Below are 25,445 nucleotides of genomic sequence, written 5' to 3'. Positions count from 1 at the left end.
ATACAGTATTAGGCACATGACAATTTGTTAAGAGGGTAGATCTTATGTTAAATATTCTTAGCACAAAAGAAAAAAGAAGCATGTATTTCTGTCATATCAGTTGTAATGTCTTCTCTTCAATTTCTGATTTTTTTTTGAGTCATCACTCTCTTAATTCTTAAGTCTAGTTAAATGTTTGTCAGTTTTGTTTATCTTTAAAGAAAACCCAGCTGTTAGGCTTGTTGATCTTTCCTTTTGTTTTACTTGTCTCTATTTCATTTGTTTCTGCTCTGATCTTTGTTATTTCCTTCCTTCTGCTAACTTTGGGCTTAGTTTGTTCTTCTTTTTCTAGTTTCTTGATGTATCAAGTTAGACTGTTATTTGAGATTTTTCTTTTTAATTAATGCAGGCATTTATTGCAATCAACTTTCCCCTTAGAACTGCTTTTGCTGCATCCCATAAATTTTGGTATGGTGTGTTTCTATTTTTGTTTTACGATATTTTGGTTTCCCTTTTTATTGCTTTTTTGACCCATTAGTTTTTCAGAAATGTGTAGTTTTAATTTTCTACATAATTGCGACTCTATACTGGACAATATTCCATGTGGGCTTGAGAAGCCATGTGTAACTCCATGTGTAATTCTGCTGTTGGATGGAATGTTCCGTATATGTGTGTTAGGTACATTTGGTCTAACATATGGTTCAAGGGCAGCTGTTTCCTTATTGATTTCTGACTAGATGATCTATCATTATTAAAAGTGGGATGTTGAAATCTCCCACTATTATTGTATTGCTGTCTGTTTTTCCCTTCAGGTCTTAAGTATTTGCTTAATATATTTATTTATTTATTAAAAAAATTTTTTAATGTTTATTTATTTTTGAGAGAGAGAGAGCGTGAACAAGAGAGGAGCAGAGAGAGAGAGAGAGAGACAGAGAGAGAGACAGAGAGAGAGAGACAGAATCTGAAGCAGGTTCCAGGCTCTAGCTGTCAGCACAGAGCCCGATGCGGGGCTTGAACCCACAAACTGTGAGATCATGACCTGAGCTGAAGTCGGACGCTTAACTGACTGAGCCACCCAGGCGCCCCTTGCTTAATATATTTAGATGCTTTAGTGTTGAGTGCATATATAATTTTCAAGAGTTATGTCCTTTGACGAACTTACCCTTTCATCATTTTTTAATGACCTTCTTTGTCTTTTGTTATAGTTTTTTGGCTCAAAGTGTATTTTGTCTGATAAAAGTATAGCTACCCCTGATTTTTTTAGGTTTCTGCTTGCATGGAATATCTTTTTCCATTCCTTCATTCTGAGCTTTCATTGTCCTTAAAGATGACGTGAGGCTCTGGTAGGCACCATATAGTTGAGTCTTGTTTTATTTTGTTTTGTTTTCTTTTTTAATCCACTCTGATGCTCTATGTCTTTATGGAGAATTCAAACTATTAATATTTAAAGTAATTATTGATAGGTAAGAACACAATACCATCTTATTGGTTCCTGGCTGTTTTGTAGTTCCCTAGTTCTTTTCTTCCCCTCTTTCTGCCCTTCTTTGTGAATTGATGATTTTCCTTAGTGATATACTTTGATTCTTATACCTTTATCTTTTGTGAATTTACTATGTTTTTGCTTTGTTGTTAGCATGAGGCTTACATCTTATAGACGTAACAGTCCATTTTAAGGTGATAACAACTTAATTTTTATCACTTACAAAAACTCTTTGTACTCCTTTTCCCACCAAACATTTTATGTTTTTGATGTCACAGTTCACATTTTTTCCTGTTGTGTATCCATTAACAAATTACTGTTGCTATAGTGGTTTTTAATATTTTTGTCCTTTAATCTTCATACTAGAGTTCAGTGATTAACACACTACTATATTATAGTGTTAGAGTATTTTGAATTTGACTATATATTTATCTTTACCAGTCAGTATGTTGCATATTTTTATGTTTCCATGTTACAGATTAGTATCCCTTCAATTCAGCTTGAAGAACTCCTTTCAGCATTTCTTGTAAGTGATTGTAATGTAAGTGACATTTCTAATGGTGATGAACTCCCTCAGCTTTTGTTTGGGAATGTCTTTATCTCTTCTTCATTTCTGAAGGATAGCTTTGCTGAGTAAAGTATTCTTGGTTGGCAGTTTTTTCTTTCAGCACTTTGAACATATCATTCCACTCTCTCCTGGCCTATAAGGTTTTTGCTGAGAAATCTGTTGATAGCCTTACTTGGGGGTGGGGAGGGATTCTTTTGTAAGTTACAGACTGTTCCCCCCCGCCGCCCAGCTGCTTTTAAGATTATCTCTTTGTCTTTGATTTTTTGGCTGTTTTATTATAATATGTCTTGGAGAAGATCTTTTTGAACTGAAATTTTGGGGGGACCTATGAGCTTCCTGAACTTGGATGTCCAAATTTCTCCCTGGATTTGGGAAGTTCTAAACCATTATTTCTTGATATTACCTTTCTGCCTTTTCTGTCTCTCTTCTCCTTCTGGGACTCTAGTGATGTGTAGATTGTTTTCTTCATGGTATTCTGTAATCTTGTAGGCTTTCTTCACTCTTTTTCATTCTTTTTTCTTTGTTTTCCTATGACTGGATAATTTCAAATGACCTGTTTCTGCCCACTGATTCTTCTGTTTGATCCAGTCTTCTGTTAATGCTCTCTATTGCATTATACCCACTCCTCCCCTGCCATTTAATTCTTTATACTTTTTAGCTCTCAGACTTCTGTTTGGTTCTTATGATTTCTGTCTTCTGTTAAAATTCTCATTTTGTCCACATATTATTTTCCTGATTTCATTGAATTGTGTTTCTGTTATTGAATTGTGTTTTCTTATAGCTCACTGAGCTTCCTTAAAGCAATTATTTTGAATTTTTTATTGGGAAAATCACAAATCTCCATTTCTTTGCAGTTGGCTACCAGAAAATTATTGTGTTCCTTTGATAGTATCATGTTTCCTTTGTTTTTTTAATGTTCCTTGAAGTCTTGTGTTGCTGCCTTCACATTTGAAGTAGTTACCTCCTTCTGTCTTTACTGACTGGCTTTGGTAGAGTAATAACTTGTTAGCCCTGCTAGAGATTCTGAGGCTTTCCCAGACCTTTTCTGTGACATACCTGCTCCAAACTTCTTAGGGGGAGAATACTTAAAATTGCATGCCTTCTTTTGATCCTACAAGGTCCAGATCAATTGCTGATAGACTCTTGTTTGTTTTCCCCAGGGCAGTGCTAAACGCTCAAATTTGTGTCCTTTCTCTCAGGCCTCCAGATCTGGGCCAGCTTCATGTATGCTGTATGACTCATGAGGCATCTTCAAATGCTTGCTGTTGCTATTGTCAGTGGCATACACAGAGAGCTGGCTATGGGGTGACAGGTGTGTGGATGGTGTATGCAGAATGTTAGGAGTGCCTGTGGGCCATTGGGGGGGGGGGTATTCAGGAAAGGTGACCCCAGCAGCTAATGGGCAGGCTTCCTGATGGGATCTGTGACATGGTTAGTAAGATTCACATCCCTTTGATGCACTCTGAAAGTCTTGGCTACTGTTTGCTCAGCCAAGCCATGTAGCATACTTTAGTTTTCTGGATGGGATGAGAAAGAAGCTGTGACCAGCACAGCTCATTCACAGGATCCTACTTTTCCTTGTGGGAGGAATGGTGGATGAAAAAGTTCTCTCTTGGCACTGAGCTATGCCACCGTGGGGAAGGGGTGATACAAGTAAAGCAAAACCATTACTGTCACTTTCTTCAATGCATCCAATCTTCGACTTTTTCCACCAATGGTGTACTGGAACTTCTACACTGGACTCTCAGCCTTCCACAAAGGCACTCTGTTCCATGGGTGATTGCCCAAATCGGTGTTCTTTTTCGAGGAAGATGGTAAGAAAACCCTTATTTTGTCATTTGGATGTCATTGTTCCCAGTTTTCTTCTTTGAAGTCAATGCCAACAATACGGAACACGGTTGATGCCTGCTTTGGCACCCTACAACAGCAATGCACTAAGTAAATGCTTAAGAACTTGAGAGATTTTGTGCTCTAAGGCAGTAACAGTCTCCCAATTATGTTGTTCTGTCCCTTACAGGAGGTGATTTTCCTTGTGGTTTCCCATAGGCTACTCAAAATGTACTGGTTGGTGTGTCTTTTACTTGGCTCTCCATTCAGCAGAACGGCTTGTGTAGAGTTTTAGTCTCCACATGTGTATTTTGACTTTCCATTTGGTGCTTTGGCAGGAATGCAAGACTTCAATTACCTCAGCAGCAACTGTTTCGAGATCACCGTGGAGCTTAGCTGTGAAAAGTTTCCACCTGAAGAGACTCTGAAGAGCTACTGGGAGGATAACAAAAACTCCCTTATTAGCTACCTCGAACAGGTAAACACCATCTCCAGCATAAAATGGGAGATCTAAGAGCATTTAAACCTGGCATACAATGATTTTCTCAGAGGAGTCTGGTCCAGAGGAGTCCATCTGACTCATAATGAGGACTCTACATTTGGAAAACATGTCAGTAGTGGTCCAAACAGGCTTTCATTTGTCAGAGATTTTGTGGTTCATAAATATTTCCTGAGAACTGATTAAACTGAGATTTGTGGGAAGTGACGTGATGCCCTGTTTTCATTCATATTGCTCTAAGCCAGGCAGTCCTAGAACCCTCCTCCATCCTGCTCATCTTGGGCCAGTCAGCCATCCCTGGCAGGACTAGGACAAGAGTGAGGTAAGTGAGGCACTGAGGGCCCAAAATTTAAGGAGGCACTTTTTCTTGGAGGCATGTGGGTATAGGATTAGCACCTGAGTGTGAGTGCTTCCTTAAATTCTGTGCCTCACATGCTCCACTTGTCTCAGCCTCGACTTAGATCTCAGGTAATCATAATAATTACCTTTATGGGGTGTTTACTGTTTCCCATGCATTGCTCTGAATGCCTTACATGTAATCGTTAATGCATTTAATTTTCACAACAAACCTGTGGGGGAAGTGGTATCATCATCATCATCATCATCGTCATCTTCATCATCTTCATCATCTTCATCGTCATCATCATCCCTGAATTAAAAGTGAGGAATCAGAGACCAGACAAGTTAAACAGCCTGCCTGAAGTCAATCAGGCAGAATTTTATTTTATTTTATTTTATTTTATTTTATTTTATTTTATTTTTTTAAATATTTTATTTATTTTTGAGACAGAGACAGAGCATGAGCGGGGGAGGGGCAGAGAGAGAGGGAGACACAGAATCCGAAGCAGGCTCCAAGCTCTGAGCTGTCAGCACAGAACCCGACGCGGGGCTCGAACTCACAAACCGCGAGATGATGACCTGAGCTGAAGTCGGACGCTTAACTGACTGAACCACCCAGGGGCCCCAATCAGGCAGAATTTTAAACCAGGCTGTCTAGTTCCAGAATCACCATGCCATATTGCCTCTGATGACAGAAACTTAGATCTTCACTAGACAGGCACTTATATAACCATTCCTGTGGAGTCTGTACAGAATTTGGGGGGGGGGAGGGGAAATCTCATCATCTACCAGAGTTAGATACCTTACCTACTGAGACTCAATACAGGCCACACACTGCCAACCCCACATCTCTATACTATGTAGACATTGGCACCAGCGGCCATGGGGGCGAAACAGACCTAAAGACTCTGTTCCTTGCCTGCAGTGCCGTGACAGTCTTCAAATTGCATTCTGTATATGTCTGTTTACACCCAAAGCCAGATAGGGTGATATCAGTTTCACATGCCAGCAGATAGTCCAGATTAATTTAAAAACTAATTTGATACAAACAAATGCTATGAAATAAACGTGAATCTATTTGCATATATGTTGACATACAAACATGCATATGAGACTGATGCATTTAAAAAGCTGTAAAATCAGCTCAAGTATTCTTTTACATGTGTCAGATATCCATATAGTACCTTACCAAAAGAGATTCTCATGGAATAGATCCACTGTTACTCACAATGATTAAAAATTACTTATTACACAGGATTTTTTCAATCAGTGGAATCCCGCTTCATGTTAATATAGAAAGGCATTTTCAGCAACAAAGGCTAAAGATAATTAGCCATGTTGACCCTAGAACGACCTTGATAGGAACCCCTCTAATAGTGTCTCCTTCAAGGAGAGCTGTAAATGTATTTTCTGAGTAGAGGAAGTAAGACTGGGCTATTTGGTGTGTGTTCTCCATTTAGATATCAGATAATGTCTCTTTAATACAGTGCTTTTCATTTTATTTACATATTTTTTCAACAAAAATGTATTCAGCTACTCTAGTGTCCTAGGCACACTGTGAGGCACTGGGGATAGTGACTGACTTCATATTAGTGGAGTTCAGAGACATCAATACCTAATCACAAGAGAGGATGATAAATGCTAAAATAAAAGCCCATTACAAAATCGGTGGCAGTACACTGGGTCCCTAATCCAGTCCTGGTGGTTCAGCAAAGCCTTCTTGGGACTACTGTAAGATTTACTATAGTTGAAACACCAGTAAGATGATTACTCTGATCATCAATTGAAAAAACAGATTCAGCTGCTGCTTAAGTCTTGTTCTTAAGAAAAAAACTCAATATAAAACAAAACCCACAAAGGTATACCATCAGGAAAGAGGAGAATATTTGTTATATTTATGGTGGCAGTTAGGCATGTATTAATTCATCTAAGAGCTATATCAATTTATATAGAAATAAACTGAAAAGAAGAGGGTTGTACAGACCTGTTTTATGCCACTTGGAATAAGAATGTGATCTGTCCACAGATCAAGTGGTCCACCCTATAGGACATCAGTATTACGGTGCAAGTTGTGTAGAAGCAAGAAGAGTGATATTTACAATGAGCTCATCCAACTTGCTTCATAGAACACTCTAATTTAGGGACTCAAAGGCTGATGACATATGAGTGAAGACTGCCAGAAGTTCTGTGTTGAAATTATTTCATTGCCAATGAGACACAGTATGGTGGGAATTAGTAATTGAACACCTGGACCTAAAGCCTAACCATGGATTAGTTTACGACTCATGGAAAATAGGTGATTAGGGGGTCTAATTCTATAATTGGCTGAGAGGAAATCTCTTGCAGAGTTTTAAAGGGATGTTTGTAGGAATTGGAATTGTAAAGTTAATTAGTACAGTTTGCTGTGGTGGAATGCCTCTCTCTCAATAGCTTTGGAACAGTCTAATTCTCAAAATTCCTCACAAAATTCACAAAGAATGGTTCATGGGTGCCTGCACCAGAATCACCTAGATTCTTGTTAAAAATGAGTTTCCTGTTCCATCACTGAATCCCACTCTCTGCATGGTAGGGCCCCCAAGTCTCCATTTCAGCAAGCTCTCTGGGTAACACTTAAGTATAGGAGGGCTTAAGGGTTACTGCTATGCACAGTTTTAGTAACAATGGAGAATCTTCTGGATGTTCTTTGTTTCTCCAGCTTTGGTTGATTGATGTCCTGGAATCTGAGGAGAGAACATTACAGGAGGGACAAGTGTAGCAAATAGTTTCTTCAGGCATGAGTGAAATTTGAATTTCTCTGTGATTTCCTTTGCAAAAGCTATAAAGTGACAGCTGCATTCATGTAGAGTTGTGAGAGCCCATAACATTTCCATTGAGATTTATTACTACAGTGGAAGTTTTCCAACAGAGAAGTTTGCTCCAAAAACTGGCTTATCAGGGACAGGTACTTATTTCACTATTTGTTAAGCTACAGACCATAAATCTTGGGTTGCAGAGGCTGAAAAAAGTAATGAATATTAACTGGGTGTATTTGTGACTAATGCAGGTGAACTATATGTTTTTGGAGTGATTGTTTGGCTTATTTTCCAATGATAAGGAAATTTAAAAATTTATTTCTCTAAGGTTTATAATATTGATAATACCGGGATTTTGGTGCCTCAAGATGAATAAAGTACATGTAGGTAAATAATTGCTTGTTTGCAAGCTTTCTAAATTTCTTTGATGAGCCCTCATCTTAAGAAATGTAAAGTTTGTATTTTTTTCCCTGATTTTCTTCTCTATGTATATCTCTCTTCCTTTTCTGTAAAATTTTTCAGATCCCCAAATTGCCTTTAGAGGAAAGAAGTACATGTGATTTTTGTAGAGTTTCAGAGGTTTTGCTTTAAAAAAAAAAAAAAAAGCAAATGCAAAAGGATTTGCTGATAATCAGGGGCATCCCCTTGCTAAAACATTGTACCACTGCCAGATTTATTCTCTGATGACAAAAGCATACTTGACACTTATTGTGCCTTCTGTAGGAAGGATTCCAGTATCATCGGTAGCAAAAGAATATTCACTCTCTAGGGTTAAATTGAGTGAGGAGGAACCTGAGCCAACCTGAGCCTTTGAGAGTTCGGGAATCTTCTGTTAAGTAAGCTTAATGAATTACCATTTGGTTTTCCAGAAGCACTTTCCAAGAGACCTGAAGTGACTCTCTGTCACTTCAAACACATATTGATTTAGCTGAACCATTGTTTCAAAATGAGGGGGAAAAAATCTGCTTTTATAGTTTGTATTGCTTTAGTTGTTGACTGCAACTTAATCTGGGGGGCATTATTCTCGACAGCATCTCCTTCATTTTCTTTCTGAACCGAATCTTCAGTTTTGAAGTTCACAGATCTTTCATGTCACTTATTTTCAAGCAAATAATATTGTTCGATTGCAAGAGCAGTCACAGTATGTGTTTTCATTCAACATGAACAAATATTAAAGGGCTGTAACGTAATATTATTCTTAACTGGCAGTGGCCATACAACCTATTTTTGGTGACCCAATAAAAGAGGGACAAAGTCATGAAATATGCTAAGACCAGAACTACTTTACAGATGTGATAGACAATTTTGTTTTTGTTTTTGTTTTTCATTCTGGTGGTTCGGAAGGTACTTTAATGCCTTTCTTTCACTCAGAACGAGATTTCAGTTTTCAGGGTTTTTTTTTTTCTCATTTGTCTACTTGAGGAAAAGCAGTGTAAAGAGTGTTCAACAAAATTCAGCAGCCTCTTGAGCATATTTTGATCCTTAAACAATGAGGATCTACAGTATTTTGCTAGCAAATAAGGAGATTCTTGACAGAGATGTGTCGTCAGATCATTTCTAGTATGATTTTTGTGGTTGTTCTTGACCTTTACAGATACACCGAGGAGTTAAAGGCTTCGTCCGGGACCTTCAAGGTAACCCAATTGCCAATGCAACCATCTCCGTGGAAGGAATAGACCATGACGTTACATCTGGTGGGTGTTCTCTGCCGTGATCTGGAGGCTCTAGTGTTATACACAGAGCACGATTACTTATTATAGTTAACATTTTTTATGCTATTCTAAGCAAAACAATTGAATGCCTTCCTGTCTCTTTACCTCCCTCTCCCCCAGCTTTGACCTAGTTAAATTTCCTTTGTGGGAGCGAGTCAGGCACTCTGGATGGCTGCTGGCTTAGAAATTGGGGTGCAGCAGGTGGCGCCCTTTCCTCAGCTGTCTCAGCCTGGAGCTGCCGGGTGGTGCCACCCACTGGAGATTCTGTGGAATTCCTGAGGCAAAGGCAGATGAACTAGCTGGAGTTGAATTATCAGTGTCTTTCCCTTCTGTCTTAAGTGCTAATAAACTGTTAATGGGACGACCTCAGGAGGGAGTGAAAAGAGGAGGAAAGAAAAAGAAAAATGCCAGTGTCTAGGATTCCTCACACATTTCTTTATTTCATCTGTATGAAAAATCCAGACTCATTCAGGGTTAAACAGGATGTTAACAGAATTGAGCTGGATGTTAGCTATTTCTGAGTTCCAAATGCCGTTTCCATTTTCCCTATTTGGAGACAAGGATGTATTTTCCTGGAAAACCTACATAGTCCCATTCCATTTATCCAGCAACAATATGTTTTTATGTATAATCTACTCATTTATTTCTAGACCTTGTAATTAATGAACCTTTACCTTATTTTCCAAACCACTCTATACCATTACTTCTTTCTTAACCTCCTCATTTATAACTTGTATATTTTAAAAATCCCTAACGTTTCCCCTTTAAAGCTCCATTTATTTATTTATTTATTTAACAAATATTTATTAAAACCCCAGAAGATGTGGCCAGCACATCTTGCCAACCAATATACCAGAATCTGTGCCAAGACATTGCTCCCTTAGCCCTCGGGGAGCCCAGACCTTGATCCCCTCTGCCACATGAAGTCTCTTCTGTCTGTGAACCCTGGTGCCATAGAGATATGATTTCCTCTGCATTCCATGGTATGAGAATTTTAGGAGAATGTAACGGGGGAAAAAACATAGGTAAGAGTGAAATCTGAGGAGTAAGAGTGAAACATAGGTAAGAGTGAAACTGTGGAACACTCCACCCCTTTGAGGGCAAAGTAGTAAGGAGGAATGGAGTCTGAGGTAGAGAGAGAACCAAGTGCATTTTCCTGGGAGCCCGGAAGTATTTCAAGATGGAGGGACTGATCCGGAGTGCCAGGTAAGCTAAACCTTTCGCATGAACCAGTGTGAAGAATCCCGACAGAATCTGTTTCCACGGACCAGTGGGAGCCTGATCGGAGGGTCTAAGAGAGACTAGGAGAGACATTAGAAAAAAGAGAGTATTGACAAATCTCTTCAGACATTTTGCTGTAAAGTGAAAGAGATAAATGATGGCGCCTGTTGAAAGGAGATGTGGGGGTCAGAGGAAGACCAGAAGAGGTGGCCATGAGGGTTTTCTTTATTCTGATTTCATTTTCATAGTGAAATAAGATGTAAAGCATCTACTGGGAGTGAGGATGAAGAAGATGTGTCGGCGGTGTTAGGAAAAAGGAAAAAGTGTGAAATGTCCACTAGGTCCTTGCTACTCAAAGCTCAGCCCCCACCAGCAGGTGAATTCAGCACTGCCCTGGAGCTGGTTAGGAATGCAGAATTTCAGGCCTCACCCCAGGGCTAGTGAATTAGAATTCGCACAGTACCAAGTTTCCCAGGTGATTGATATGCACTGGTCTAGGAAGATGGGAGTGTGAAAGGACCAGGAAGGAAGAGACCAGAAGGAAAGCAGGGCGGTTCCATGCCCTCGGTTAGGTTGGTGTGTATGTGTCGGAGACTGATGAGCGTGACGGTGTGTTTCTTCTGGCTGCATGCAGCTGGTGACAGGCGGAGGGCCGAAAATTATCCAGGATTGGTGGCTTGCCAGGCATGTATAACCAAGAGGGAAAAGCAAATGAGTTGAAGGCACGTGCTTTCAGTGATTATAGGGTGGCCAGGGAACCTAACCTAGGTTAGGAGGGAGCTGTGGACATGTGGGGTGAGAAAGAGTGTGAACCTTACTTCTGCTTAAGAATTCTCCGGAGAACTTACTGAAAATGCAGTCCCTCCAAGACCAGCATTCCAGAACAACGTATTCTGAATCTTCAGAAAGAGATTTCTCACAAGTTTCTCAGGGTTCTTTATCCCTGATGGATAAAGAAGATGTGGTATATACATACAATGGAATGTTACTCGGTGATCCAAAAGAATGAAATCTTGCCATTTGCAACAACGTGGATAGAACTAGAGGGTATTATGCTAAGTGAAATAAGTTAAAGAAAGATCAATATCATATGATTTCACTCATATGTGGAATTTAAGAAACAAAACAGATGGGGAAAGGAAGGAAAATAAGATAAAAAGAGAGAGGGAGACAGACCATAAGAAACTCCAATACAGAGAACAAACTGAGGGCTGTTGGAGGGGTGTTGGTAGGGGATGGGCTAAATGGATGATGGGTATTAAGGAGGGCAATGTTGGGCTGAGCGCTGGGTGATGAGTCACTAAATTCTACTCCTGAAATCATTATTACACTATATATTAACTAACTTGGATTTAAATAAAACTCGAAAATTATAAAATAAATAAATAAAATCTAAAAAACAAAACAAAAAACAAGAACAAGTACCTCAGGTTTCTGATGAGGCTTTCTTGGACCACACTTTGTGAAGCACTGATCTAGACTTACACCATTGGGTCTTCATGTCAAGATACTTGGCCAGAATCAAAACACAGCATCAGATGCCCTGACTCCATGTTTGGGGGCTTTCTATATCTTTTTACCTGTGGCACACCTGACATGATTATGAAGATCCATTATCTTATAAGATTTATTGACAATTTGACATTAGTATTTGTAAAATTGCTATTAGAAATTACTTCCTCTAAGAGAATGTAACACTGATTTCAATGGAATGTTATCAAATTCCATAAACATTTACTTTCAAAATAGGGAATCAAAGAAATTAAACGGAGGTATACTGGGTATTCCTAAAATGGCATAATTATGTGATTTGATATTTTGTTTCCTTACAGCAAAGGATGGCGATTACTGGAGATTGCTGGTACCTGGAAACTATAAACTCACAGCTTCAGCTCCAGGGTATCTGGCAATAACAAAGAAAGTAGCAGTCCCTTATAGCCCTGCTGTTGGGGTAAGAAATCATAATTGCTAAGATTTATTAAGCAATTAATATGTGCCAGGTATATTTAAGTGATTTATATTTAGTCTTCGTAATAACCCTATGAGGTAGGTACCACTAATACCCCCATTTAACAGATGAGAAAACTGAAGCTGGCAAAGTTAAGTGACTTGACCAAGGGCTCCTTGGTTGATTTTATACCATTCAATGTGAAGCTCCCTTATTGCTTCTCAGTTTTTTGAAGACATACCCAAGAACATCAAAGACAACTTAAAAAAATTAAACTTTTATTTGCCACAGTGATTTCAGTTTAAATGAGATTTCTGTTCCATTTATCTTTTTATTTCCAGCATCCAATATAACACTTTACTGAATGAGTATTTGGAAAAATTGATCATGCCTGCAAGGTGATTTTAGGCATTAACCAAACTTTTATTAAGCACATATTATGAGAAAGACCCTCTGCTAAGCGGTATCAAAAAGTGCATCTCATTTAAGGAGGTACCACCTATTTTGCTAGGAAGGTGAGGATTCTACTGCTATCTTTGCATTACATTTTTGGAACCAGGAAATGGCCTGCAGACTTTCCAGTCGAAAGACTTACCTGTAAAGAATTTATTGCATTTTTGTTCATGCCCCTGAGTTGGAGTATAAGGGCTTGGTTTTGCAAACAGAATACCTTGAGTTTTTTAACTGATGCTTTGGTTTTCTTTGTGTGTATGTGTACATTAGGCTGTATATGTATTAAAATCAGGAGATAAATTTGGGCAAATGAAACCTGGAAAAAAGTAGCCCCAGAAATAGGTTGTAAAACATTTAATTATTTGGATCTTAGCCTTTCTGGCCTGCGTTACTTCAAGGAGGTAGTGAGTATAGTCATATTCCTAAATATCTAGGGGCTTAAGTGGCCAGATGAAGGAACTCTTGGTTCCTTTTTTTTTAAACATCATTTTTATTTCTGATTCATTTTTCTGTTTATTTATTTGCTTAGTTTTTTGAGACAGAGATAGAGTGACAGAGAGAGGAAGCACGCTCGTGCATGCGAGCAGGGGAGGTGCAGAGGGAGAGGGAGAGAGAATCTTAAGCGGGCTCCACACCCAGCAAGGAGCCCCACAGGCAGGGCTTGATCTCATGACCATGAGATCCCGATCGGAGCTGAAATCTGAAGTCAGAAGCTTAACCAACTGAGTCACCCAGGTGCCCCAAGGAACTCTTAGTTCTGTTTGCAATGGGGACAGAAGTATCTAGAGGTCCTGAGAAGGGTTGGGGTTGGGGAGTACAGATTTTGAATAGCCTTTTGTGTAGATGTAGGGATTGTCCACAGACCTGATGAAAACTCCCAGTTCACACTGAGAGTTGAGTTCCTGGGCCCCTGGCCTCTGTGGTTGTTTGGAGATGTATGTGCCTCCATCAGTTTCTTTAACAGATTCAAGATTCTAGAAAGCAGAACTTATGGTTTGGGACACCAGGACACTGAACTACATTCTTCCATATTTTCCCAGCTATTAGGAGAAAACTCAAGGTTTATAGGAGAAGCTCAGTGAAGAGTCAAAGTTAGAAAATTCATTCTAAATTACATCTTCTTATTGGAGGGAAAATTGACTTAAAAAAATCTGCTTTTAAATAATCCTACAAGGCTATTAGATCAAAGCATATTTCAAACATAATGGCTTTTGATTTTTTTTTTTCCTCTGAAAGTATCTTTTGTTTATCACAAGAGATTTTTAGGATATACTATATATAGCTCAGGTGGCTATACTGAGCTTATCCTATAAGATCTAAAACTGCACTAATTTTTTTACTTAATTTCAGCTTTTAAAAGTACACATGCAGTTGGTAACAAAATATTCTTGTTTTTCTCCTTTAGGTTGATTTTGAACTGGAGTCATTTTCTGAAAGGAAAGAAGTGGAAAAGGAAGAATTGATGGAATGGTGGAAAATGATGTCAGAAACTTTAAATTTTTAAAAAGCTTCTAATTAGCTGCTTTTAATCAATCTATCTATACAATGTAGTATGATGTAATGTGGCCATTTTCTTTTAGATCTTGTGCAATATTTAACATTGATTTATTTTTAATCATTTAAATATTAATAGATATCACTTAAAATAAACAACTAGACTTTTAGGTAAAAGTATAAGAACTTGGTCTGTTTCTTCTCATATAACATTCATTTTCCTACATATATTACATGGAGAACTATAGGAAAGGTTTGAGTGATCTGCCATTTTAGACTTAAATGAAATATTCCACGTGTTATTTACGATCCAGAAGTTTTTGAGTAATTCTGGCTTTTAAAAACTAATGAAGTCCTTTTAGTGTAATGGTAACAGTGCCACATAGTGAATGCCACTGAAAAGGTCAACAGCTACATTTTGGTGTTGTGAGCATTATACCGCGAGACTTACATAGTTCAGTATAAATTGTCATTTGTCTTGTGCTGACTAGCTATATAAGCATGATCTTGTTAATGCATTTTTTGGATGGGAAGGAAAAATAAATGTTTAGAAAGGTATTTTATGATGAGAGTTGACTTCCTGCTTGCACATATGGGGGCGATACTGTTATATTATTCAGCCTGCTAACACTACTTAAAAGCTTAGGGTTTTCTCTTGGCTGTAGATTGGTCTAGAATTGTATTCTGAATGAATAAAGGTAAAAAAAAAATATCCCCATGGTCTTTATTTTAATTCTCTGTGATTTTTGGTCTAGAGCGGTAGTCTTGTCATTAAAAAGTGTATTTCCTTGATAATGGGCTCTCACTTGTTAATCCTCGCCGTTTTAAAATTTGACTGTGATGGCTGTTTGCCAAGCACAGTGCAAACTCCGTGTATATTACTGTGGTGGACAAAAGGTTTTGAAGCTATGGATCTTATGGATCAGTTTTGGACATAAGCTTTAAATATATGTACACAGAAATGAGTATGTAATTATCCATTGTGATAAGTAAAATGGCAGGAAGAACAGGATGTGCAGGAAGAGAGCATGATAGAGAAACTTAAAATGAGACCAGCTGAGAGGACTCAGAAATAACCTCTTGATGTATGTAAGCCCGGGTCCAAAATATGAGCAGGTGTGAGCAATGCAGTGACTGAGTGTATGAGTGTGTGTGTGTGTGTGTGTGTGTGTGTGTGGTGGTGGTGGTATGGTTGATCAACATCCAGGTATAGGTTTTTGTTAAAGTAGTGTTAACTGTTGTAATACTAGAACCACAAATATATAATGGCTTAAGCACAATCAAAGCGTAGTTTTGACTCAGACACATGTAAGAGATACCTGAAGTCATTTCCACCCATGGCTTATTGCCCAGAGCTAGTCACACAGCCCCGTTGGATGACAATCTTTAGTGAGCAACACTGTCACTAGTGTAGCTCTGCCTTCTGGTTGCCAACATAGGTTTGCTCTCCTTTCTTCCAAATATAGAAGTCATTTAACCCTGTAACAAGTGAGGCAACTTAAATCAAGGCTTTGAGCTTCAAGTTTGGGATTTCTGAGTGATCCCACAATAACCTCTATATCAGATCAGCATGTGGCCCCTCTTGCTCCACAAATCTACAAACAAAAAAGGTTATTGCATCCTTCACTCCCAACATACAACAGAATAGGGTCAAGATAATGTCATAAACCCTCCAACTTGAAATGGTGAGGAATGAGAGGTGCATAGTATCCACTGGTCTACAGCAATTCTGAAATCTTGCCAAGTGGGTATTCTAGGCCTCCTCTTCTGGGGATGGAGAATGGTCCTGGTTTCAGAATTGATTCTGGACTCTGGAAGGTGTTTTTCTGCTTTTATTCTGCAAGACCGTAATGTGACACTCTTGAACTCCTTCTCTGTCTTTCATTTAAGACCTAGGTTAATGGAGGTGCACCACCTGGTATGTGGGACCTCCCCAAGTCACTGAAGCAGATGGAAAGAGAGACCGAAGAATCAAGAATGGACCTTTTATTGACTTAGCCTGGGGAAGACACATGTCAGCTCTTTTTGCAATCTGTTGGCCAGGGCTAGTCATATGCGTTTGCCTAACTGAGCAGGATGAAGGAAATATGGAGGAACAAATAGAATATCTGTCTCTGCCACCAGACCAAGTCAGCTACGCATTGAGCTATTGGAAGGAAGGTGTTCACTCCATGTAGTCTTGCCCTTGAATCTATTTGTTATGAAACAGGGTTTCAAAGGTCTCCACTTTCCTGGCCACGCTCTCAACATGCTCTGATTTATCAAATGAAGGGTTTAGAATCGAGTGCTGTTGGGAGGGAAATTCCTCTTGGTCAGTGTTTCTCTGTTGAAGGACCTCCACTGGGATAAAACTGGCCTCTGTTCCCATGTCTCACTCACTCTTCCTACAGTGAAGTCAATCACTTAATTGTTAGGTGATGGCAGGTAAGCTAACCTAATCGGGTGAACAAATCTATCAAAGGACTGTAAGCTTCCTCTTTCCCTTTCTTCTCTGACCTGGACAGAGGCAGTTCCAGACTCTCCCTTAGGTGCTGCGGTAGGCTTTGGGTATGTGCGCAGGGACAGGAAGGGCTTGTGGGCATAGAAAATTAATAGGCTCTTTGTACCACAGATCTAATGTCACTTTTTCCAATTAGTTTATCAATAACAAAGCTGTTTAACCTGTCTGTTGGTTTCCTGTGTCTTACTTTTCAACTGGTTCTGAACTCAGGAATGGAAGAAATGGGTACTATATGTTGGATCCCTAAAATTTTAAGAGGTATAATACTTTAATACATGAGGGGTTTCTGTTTTTGTTTTTGTTTCTTTCCAAAAGTCAAGAGGGACCAGCTGCTATCTCATTTTGGTTACCATACTTCTCTTAATATACTCTAAAATGGACAGACATTTTTTGGAGGTTTTATGTCACATTCCTGCCTCATATAAATTTAGCATAAATGAAAACTCTGCGTTAAAGCTTTGATTTAGTTTGAAAGTAACTGTTAGAGCAGGTAAGAATCTGGAGGCTATGAGGGCTGAGGATTAACCAGATCTGGATTATGAACAACGGAGCTAAATTGTTGTAGGTAACAAAAATCAGAAAGGGAGGGGGCTGGGGAATTGATTTTCATGAAACAATGAACACATTTTAAACTGCTTTTTTCCCCTTCATAGAGAAAATCAGACATGTTATGGAAGAAATAGCTAATCTCCACTCACATTTTGATTTTCAATTCTTTGCATAAACAAAGATAAACATTACTTGCAGAAAGGGAACCATGAACTTTGATATTCATATTTTATTTATACAACCTCTGAAATCTTTCCATGATTTGGTATTGCGGGAGGCTAAAAAATCATCACTTGTTCCAACATATGACTCAACTTCTCTTTTCTAAATCCTCATGAGGATTTCTTCTGTGGATAAAACTGGACAGCCTTTGGAGTTTCTGCCTCAGAAATGTCAAGATAAAATGTACTTGGACCTTTAGTTCAAAAATAAATACACTACATCCTGGTCTTGCTGTTCTTAGGTAAATATCATTTCTGGTGCTTACAAATGTTCTGATTCTCTACCCTTTGCTTCTTTTTACTAGACAGCCAGTGAATCAATTCAATTATAACAGGGGTTTCCAGGGTAGTGTATAACTTTAGTTTCGTGCGATTAAATCATTGAAACATTTCCTGAGGATCAGTGGTTTTTTTGTAACTTTTTTTTTAAAGTTTATTTTTATTTATTTTGAGAGGAAGCTAGAGAGAAAGCAGGGGAGGGCAGAGAGAGAGGGAGATAGAATCCTAAGCAGGCTCCGTGGTGTCAGCTGGGAGCTGTCCACGCTTTGTGTTGGGCATTTGAAATATAGGATTTTGAAACCCCACCACAAAGCTGTAAGCTAGGAACTATTATTGCAACATTGCTGTTGAACAGATGAAGAAATAGGTTCAGTATTTAAGCTAAATTTTTTTACCTCACAGAACTGGTAAGTGGTCAGACCAAGATTAAAACTCATGTCTGTCTGATTCCAAGTGTGTTTTTACCCTACTTTGTTTCTGTAAAAAAAATTTTTTTTAATGCTTATTTATTTTGAGAGAGAGAGAGTGCGCGAGCGTGAGCAGAGGAGGAGCAGAGGGAAAGGGAGAGAGAATCCCAAGCAGGCTCTGCACTCCCAGCACAGAGCTAGGTGCGGAGCTCAAACTCATGAACCGGGAGATCATGTCCTGAGCTGAAGTCAGACGCTTAACCGACTGAGCCACCCAGGCGCCCCTACCCTACCTCATCTCTTTAGCATGACCTGGAAAGGACTGAATTCTTGATGAAACATATCTTTGTTTTATATTCCTTTGACTACTTCACATGTGCTGATCACTACACTTCTGGGTTCTGAGCACGATTTATGACCTACCCTTTAAAGATAATTTTAAAACATTTTGCAAATAAATACAAGTTCCTGTTTTATGGCTTCTTGCTATGTAGAATTACTAGGAATCCAGTTAGTTTGGTCCTGTTCCCTGTGGACATGGTGATGTTTGGCCCAGATATTATGCTTGACCCCAACATTAATGCTGTGAAGAGACACATTTCAGGATACCAGGGCACGGCCAGTAACTTAACAGCAGAACAGGGCATGTGAGGATAGAATGATGTGGCATCATAACTTCCTCCTTGCCTCTCACTTGCTCCATGGGGGCAGGGACTTCTGGGAGCCTGACCAGCTGTAGGTTCTGGTTGCAGAGGTCGTGTCTCTCTTGAAGTTGTAGTCAGGGCAAACTACAGCAAGGTAGAGTAGGATGGTAGAAAATTAAGTATTACGGTTCCTGAAATCAGGCAGAAAATTGATGAAGACAGTGCTTTGATAAAGATACAAGCTAAGCGACACAGTCCCTTAGTTTCAAGGTGGCTATCCGTGGATAGTGAGGCTTTTGCTCCTGGACATTCGTTCCTGGTCAGTCTGTCATCCTAGAAGGAAGGCTGGCAAGGAGGACCCGTGTTGCACATATTAAATTAATTAATATATGTAAAGCACTTAGAAAACTGTCTGATATACAGCAAGTGATAAAAATGGAATTGCCTTCATTATTACTCAACAATACATGACTATTATTCAAAAAAGTGTGGTTATTTCTATTCCTACTACCTTCACTGCCAGGTTAAGTTATGAGATTTGCTACTTAGAAGCTGGGACCACAGAAGAAACCCAGGTAAAAGACCCACAAGTGGGACCAGCACTTGGGGATGAGGTGAAAGCCTAGCTATTATAAGAGTGATGGTGTAATATTGGGGTAGAGATAGGATATAAATATGCCTATGTTAGATCAAGATCAGTTAGGCAAGCGCAGTTCACCTGAGTCTGCTGATGGTACTCAGGGGAGAGCAGAAATAAAGAGGCATAAAACTGGCCGGACCTCATGTAAAAAGGTATTCTTTAGTAATAATGTTAGCATCAACTATAGTCGTATTTAGATACCTTAAAAATTATTTAAATAATTATTTGTATTGTTTCTACTTGCTGTTGTGTTTAATCAGCAATATGAAGGTCATCTGATAAAATGAAAAAGAGAGACAAAACCATAATGAATTTATACCTCAAGATTTGTGAGGTCAGTGTCCAACTTGCATTGTGAAAGCTTAGTGCTTCTGAAATGTTATCGGCTAAGTGTCCATCCGGTGATGACAGTGACCGAAGATGGAGAGATTGCCCAGAAGTTCTGGGTGATTGTGCATGTCTATCTGCAGGGATTTGTCAGAGGAATGAATGCATGTTCAGAGAGGAGAGAGCACAGTGACAGGTGAGTGGCATACACTTGAACTAAAGTGCTCCAACATCAACCTATAAATAAAATCAGAGCCTCATTGGCAGCATGCAATCTGACACAGAAATGTAGTGGGAAGAAAACACTTCCCATTGCCATCGGTGCAGATAACCATGCACTTCTACTTCGTAAACTCCCTCAACACACATTTACCTACTGCAGTTGCTACAAAACAGGAAGAAATACAGTCTTTTTGTCATAATTATTTTCTATGTAATTTTTGAGAATTAAACTTAATGGCTTGGTGTCTTCAAATTGATCTGGTTGAAATCGTATTCATAGACTTAAGACTGACACATGAATAGGGTATTTAATGAATTACTAAGACATCACAGGTGATTATTAGAAGACAGAACATAACACATATGTAAAATATGTAAACCAGAAAATGACATAATGACTTTTTTGAGTAGCTGAATCAGCGGTTGATTAGCCAAATTTCATGACTTTGAATATCATAATAATACGTTCTACCTGGGGCGCCTGGGTGGCTCAGTAGGTTGAGTCCGACTTCGGCTCAGGTCATGGTATCTTGGTTTGTGAGTTTCAGCCCCACGTCCGGCTCTGTGCTGACAGCTCAGAGCCTGGAGTCTGCTTGGATTCTGTGTCTCCCTCTCTCTCTTCCCCTCCCTGCTCGTGCTCTGTCTCTCAAAAATAAATGTTAAAATAAAATAATAGTATGTTCTTCCTATTGTCCTGATTATGTGACTTACAGTTTTTCAGTGAACTCTCTGACTAAAACTGCTATTTCCTCTTACCTACATTTACACTAATATTTATTCTAGAAATTCCTTAAAAAATCAGCCCTGATACTACCAGGCACATTCCCATTCCCTGCCCTTGCAATGAAACAATCTCAAAGCAGCTGGCCATAGTCATTGGTCTACTGCTGTCCTTTGCTCCAGAAACTTCATTGCAGCTTCTCCTCTGTGTTTATTTTAAATCTTACATTTGAAGAGCAAGGTGGTGAGAAAACAGCATTGAGTCTAACCAGAGCTTTGTAGATTTGTTGCTGTGGCTTATCTGGTTACATGAACCACTGTTATGGGATTTGGGGTCTCGTGAGGGGAGATGAAAACAGTGGGTGGTGTAGCATTCTTTGCTTTAAACCTAAAATACACTTTCTTATGCATTAAATACACGGAGGTATTTCAAAGCCAAGTATGGGTGTAATTAAAGTGAGAAAACGCCAGCTTAACGTGCACACCTCCAGGTCCCAACCACCACATGTGCTCTTTGTCAATCCACGGGAGGCACCAACAGATATGCAGAGCTGACAGGCAGACATGAAAAGGAGGATTAGATGCTGGATTTTTGGTTGAGTGCTTTGCCAAGTGGAACAGGCCTGCAGGCTCCTGCCTGCACAGACGTGGTCATAGTATCTCCTCTTCCTCTTATTCACCCGTGCAGAAGTGAGAAAACACCCCCCGGCTATCACAGCACCAGACTCTAATTGTGTAGCTGAGGCAGCCGTGAACCACCCATCCACGTGAGCTGTATGTGGCCTTCTTAGGTGCTTGGAGAACGTGCTCATTACAGACAGATGCTTTGGGATTGCAGCTCAACAAACAAACAAATGGAAAAGCCGAAAGTAATTTTTTTCCCCACTTAGGAATCATTTTCAAACCCAATATCGTCTTGAGTTTTTGCAACCTAAAATACGGTGCCCATTTCTCTTGCATTTCTACTTTTCTGTTTTCCTGATCTCCTGTCTCCCAGATACATTTTGTCTGTCACAGGCTTCCGTAACTTCCCTTTGCCTGGTGTCTGTCCTTCTCTTCTGCCTCCTCTATTTTTCTTCCTTTGCTCTCTCTCCCTTTGCCTTTCTGGACCTCTCTGGGTCATGGCCACATTTAGGCAGAAAAGAGGCTGAGAGCAAGCTGTGCAGACTGTCTTCTTCCTCCTCCTTTCCTTGGGAAGGGGCCTTCCTCAGAAGGAGTCTTCCTAGCCTCAGCCATTCCCAGGGTGGGTTGCCTTCTAGAGAACCCCCTTGACCTTCTCCACAGCCATGTAACTCCCCCAACCCTGGCCCTGACCCCAAAGAGCACAGATCCTCATTTTGGAATCTGTCCTGGCTTATCTGAAACCAGGTCCCCTGGGCGAAACAAATTTCATGAAGAGTTAGGTTGCTTCCTTCACTATTGACAAATATGAGAAACTGCAACCAGATACATTAAATACTGGGAAGGATCGGGGCACCTGAGTGGCTCAGTCAGTTAAGCTTCCGACTTTGGCTCAGGTCATGATCTCATGGTTTGTGAGTTCAAACCCCGCATTAGGCTGTGCACTGGCACTGAGAAGACTGCTTGGGATTCTCTCTCTCTCTCTCTCTCTCTCTCTGCCCCTCCCTGACTCAAGCTTTCTCTGTCTCAAAATAAAATAAATAAAAACTTAAAAAAACCAAAAAACACTGAGAAGGATGAACTCAGAAGAGCAGGAAGTGTGGTGGAAAAGAAAGAGCCCTGGACGTGGCTCAAACACCCAAGCAGCAACCTCAACTTGTTGAGTGACAGGCTCGGTGAATGGGTGGGCACCTTTCAGAACTTCCATGTTCCCGTACTTAACTAGAAGACAGTTGTTATTAAGATATTATTAAAGTTCTTTTCCTAATAATCTCCTAAATCTATGAATAGGAAATTTCCTGTAGAACGTAAGGGAAGGTCAAAATGGAAAGCACAGGAAAATCTTGAGGTTGTGATTAAAATGTGCCATGGCTCAGAAATCGCTTTCTACTGGCCATGCTATGTGACCATAGAACGTGCTGACTCATAACTGTTGGTCATGTTGCCTCTCTGAGCACAACACACGCTCAAGTCTTTAGACATACTCCCTCCACCACCACACCCTCACAGAGTGACTCCTAAGAATGTAAAGAAGCCTCTGAGTCAGACGAAGCAACCATAGGGGGAGAGGAGTCAGTGAAAACTGGTCCTGATGATGGCGTACAGGTGCTGGGGCAAGAGGGAGCAGGGCAGTGGGGCAGGAATGCTCAGCAGGAGTCAAATCTGAACTATACGGGGATGCTCTGAGTCCAACCATGCCCTGCTGATATGGGACATATCTTATCCTTTCCCCCTCTCTCCCTCGCCCTCCCCCTCATCCTCTTCTCTCCATCCCTGTCTCTACCTACGCCTATAGTTAGCTATGCCCAGGAGCTATCAGCACCTCATTCAGTATCAGCCGCATCCAAGGTGGTTGGGGGCTAGGTAGCAGAACTCTGAGGGGATCCCGTCCCAGAACCAGGGATGTGGGAGAAAAGACAGGTAGGTAGAGGGTGCCACTACTGCCTTCATCTACTTTCTGTATTCAAAACAGACCTGCTTCTTTTTCATTTTTAAGAACCTCCTGTGAAAATGCCCACCTCTTAGAGTAAGCCTAAATAAGCTGTCTTTAAACTCCTCTCCATGGCTCAGATGGCACTTTGAAGTAGTTTTTCTGCTTAGTTATCCGAATAGTGTAGAAAAACAATGGGATTGTATGGCAAAACTATTGTGCTGTGGACATGTATGCAATTATGAGGATGTCTGTTTCCATGTTAAGTGTGTGTGCCAAATAATAGCAAGGCAGTTAAGATGCCTCTGTGGGAACATTGTGCATAATTTCTTGGGGGAAAAATCATTTCTGAATTTTAAAAAGGATATTACTTCTTTCTTGCAGGAGGTTGTTTTGCTAAAAGACAGAAGCAAGTATGAAACAGGGTCCAAGTGAGAAAAAGACGCTCCGCCTGAAGCTGCTTTGCGGTAACATGTAGCCACAAAGGTTCCTCAAGTATAAACATTCTTTGTAGAGTTCAGACCACACAAACTCTTAGTTTTAAAATATTGCAATTTATGTGAACTTCTGATAATTATTGAATGTCAAATTTTGTCCTGGTCTTCCATTCTTTTTCTCCTTCTCCTTCCCCTTCTCTTCCCCCCCCTCCCCTCTCCCCACTCCCCCTTCCTACATCCTCTTCTCCTTCCCTTTATTTTTTATATTAAAAAATTTTTTAATGTTTACTTATTTTTGAGAGAGAGAGAGAGTGCTCGCTTCGGCAGCACATATACTAACATTGGAACGAGAGAGAGAGAGAGACAGAGCACAAGTGGGGGAAGGGGCAGAAGGAGAGAGGGAGACACAGAATCCAAAACAGACTCCAGGCTCTGAGCTGTCAGCACAGAGCTTGAACTCATGAACCGTAAGATCATGACCTGAGCTGAAGCCGGATGCTTAACCAACTGAGCCACCCAGGCGCTCCTTCCCTTTAAAGATAATCATTTGGAGTATAAGAACAGGCAAGTGCATGCTGGTTAGCTAGTGACTAAATAATTCAGGATGCAAATATTAACCTAAACTGAGAGTAGGTCTTTGCTGCTAGGAGGGAACAGTTGGTACTTCCCATTTGCTAGAAGTCACATTTAAGAGGAAGGAGCTCCTTTTATTTTTTTCTTTTCCCTCCATATGTACATACCATTGAAGAACCACTTAGCACAGTGCCTGCGTCATCATAAGTGCTCAACAAATACTATTATTAAGTCTGCTCTGGTTAATTTTGGCATCCTTTACCAGTGAGCTATAGGTGTGTGAGAGAGGGTATCACAGAATCTGCCAGGAAAATGAACTTTGGCTGTGTATCTAAGGTCTAGAAGAAATTACAACAGGACAGGATAAGCTCACGAGGGAAACAAATGAACATTTTGAGAACACGAGGGAAAGAAAATGAACATTCCTGTGCTCTTTCTGTGTCCCCATTTGGGTTCGGGTTGGCATGGTTTTCTCTGGAATCTCCTTTTGGAGAACCACAGTCCATTTGCTCCGACAAGCATTTATGCTCTCTGAGTTCCAAACAGCAGCTGGACTGAAGGGTGGGTGCAAGAAACAAATGGGGTGTGAAATAAAGGGGCAAAACAGTTATAGATTTGGTAGCCTGGCAAGGGCTGGAATGTTTCAAAATTGGTTTTAATGTTTTTTAATGTTCATTTATTTTTGAGGGAGAGGGAGAGAGAGAGAGAGAGGTAGAAAAAGGGCGACACAAAATCCAAAGCAGGCTCCAGGCTTTGAGCTGTCAACACAGAGCCCAATGCAGGGCTCGAACTCATGAACCATGAGATCATGACCTGAGCCTCAGTCGGACATTTAGTCAACAGAGCCACTAGGCGCCCTGCGATGTTCTACCTTTTTAAAAGAACTATGATAAGCAAAAACGAACTTAAGTATGTTTACAGAACTTGTAACCAGCTTAATTTTACATAAAATAATCGAAATATTTCTTAGACACATAACTGAATAGTGAAAAATCCAGAATTGTTCTGGCTAAACCATTAAAGAAATGAATATAGAGTGGGGATTTTTTTTCTTTTTATTTAC

The 25,445-nt window shown here is 40.0% G+C and overlaps 1 protein-coding gene across 1 annotated transcript in view; it reads left to right on the top strand.

Annotated features, from left to right (window-relative positions):
• The window catches only part of CPE (carboxypeptidase E), a 114,984-nt gene extending 99,877 nt beyond the window's left edge, over positions 1–15,107 (top strand). The window contains exons 6-9 of the mRNA XM_019441058.2: positions 4,193–4,332; positions 9,079–9,178; positions 12,250–12,368; positions 14,224–15,107. Coding sequence (XP_019296603.1) covers positions 4,193–4,332; positions 9,079–9,178; positions 12,250–12,368; positions 14,224–14,322 — 458 coding nt within the window. The 3' untranslated portion in view covers positions 14,323–15,107. The remainder of the gene's footprint in view (positions 1–4,192; positions 4,333–9,078; positions 9,179–12,249; positions 12,369–14,223) is intronic.
• The last annotated feature ends 10,338 nt before the right edge of the window (positions 15,108–25,445 follow it).

This window comes from Panthera pardus, unplaced genomic scaffold (assembly GCF_024362965.1).
Source record: "Panthera pardus isolate Hobbes unplaced genomic scaffold, ASM2436296v1 HiC_scaffold_13, whole genome shotgun sequence".
Taxonomy (NCBI): Eukaryota; Metazoa; Chordata; class Mammalia; order Carnivora; family Felidae; genus Panthera; species Panthera pardus.
Note: the sequence above shows the minus strand (reverse complement) of the source record. Positions and strands in the feature narration are given on the sequence as shown.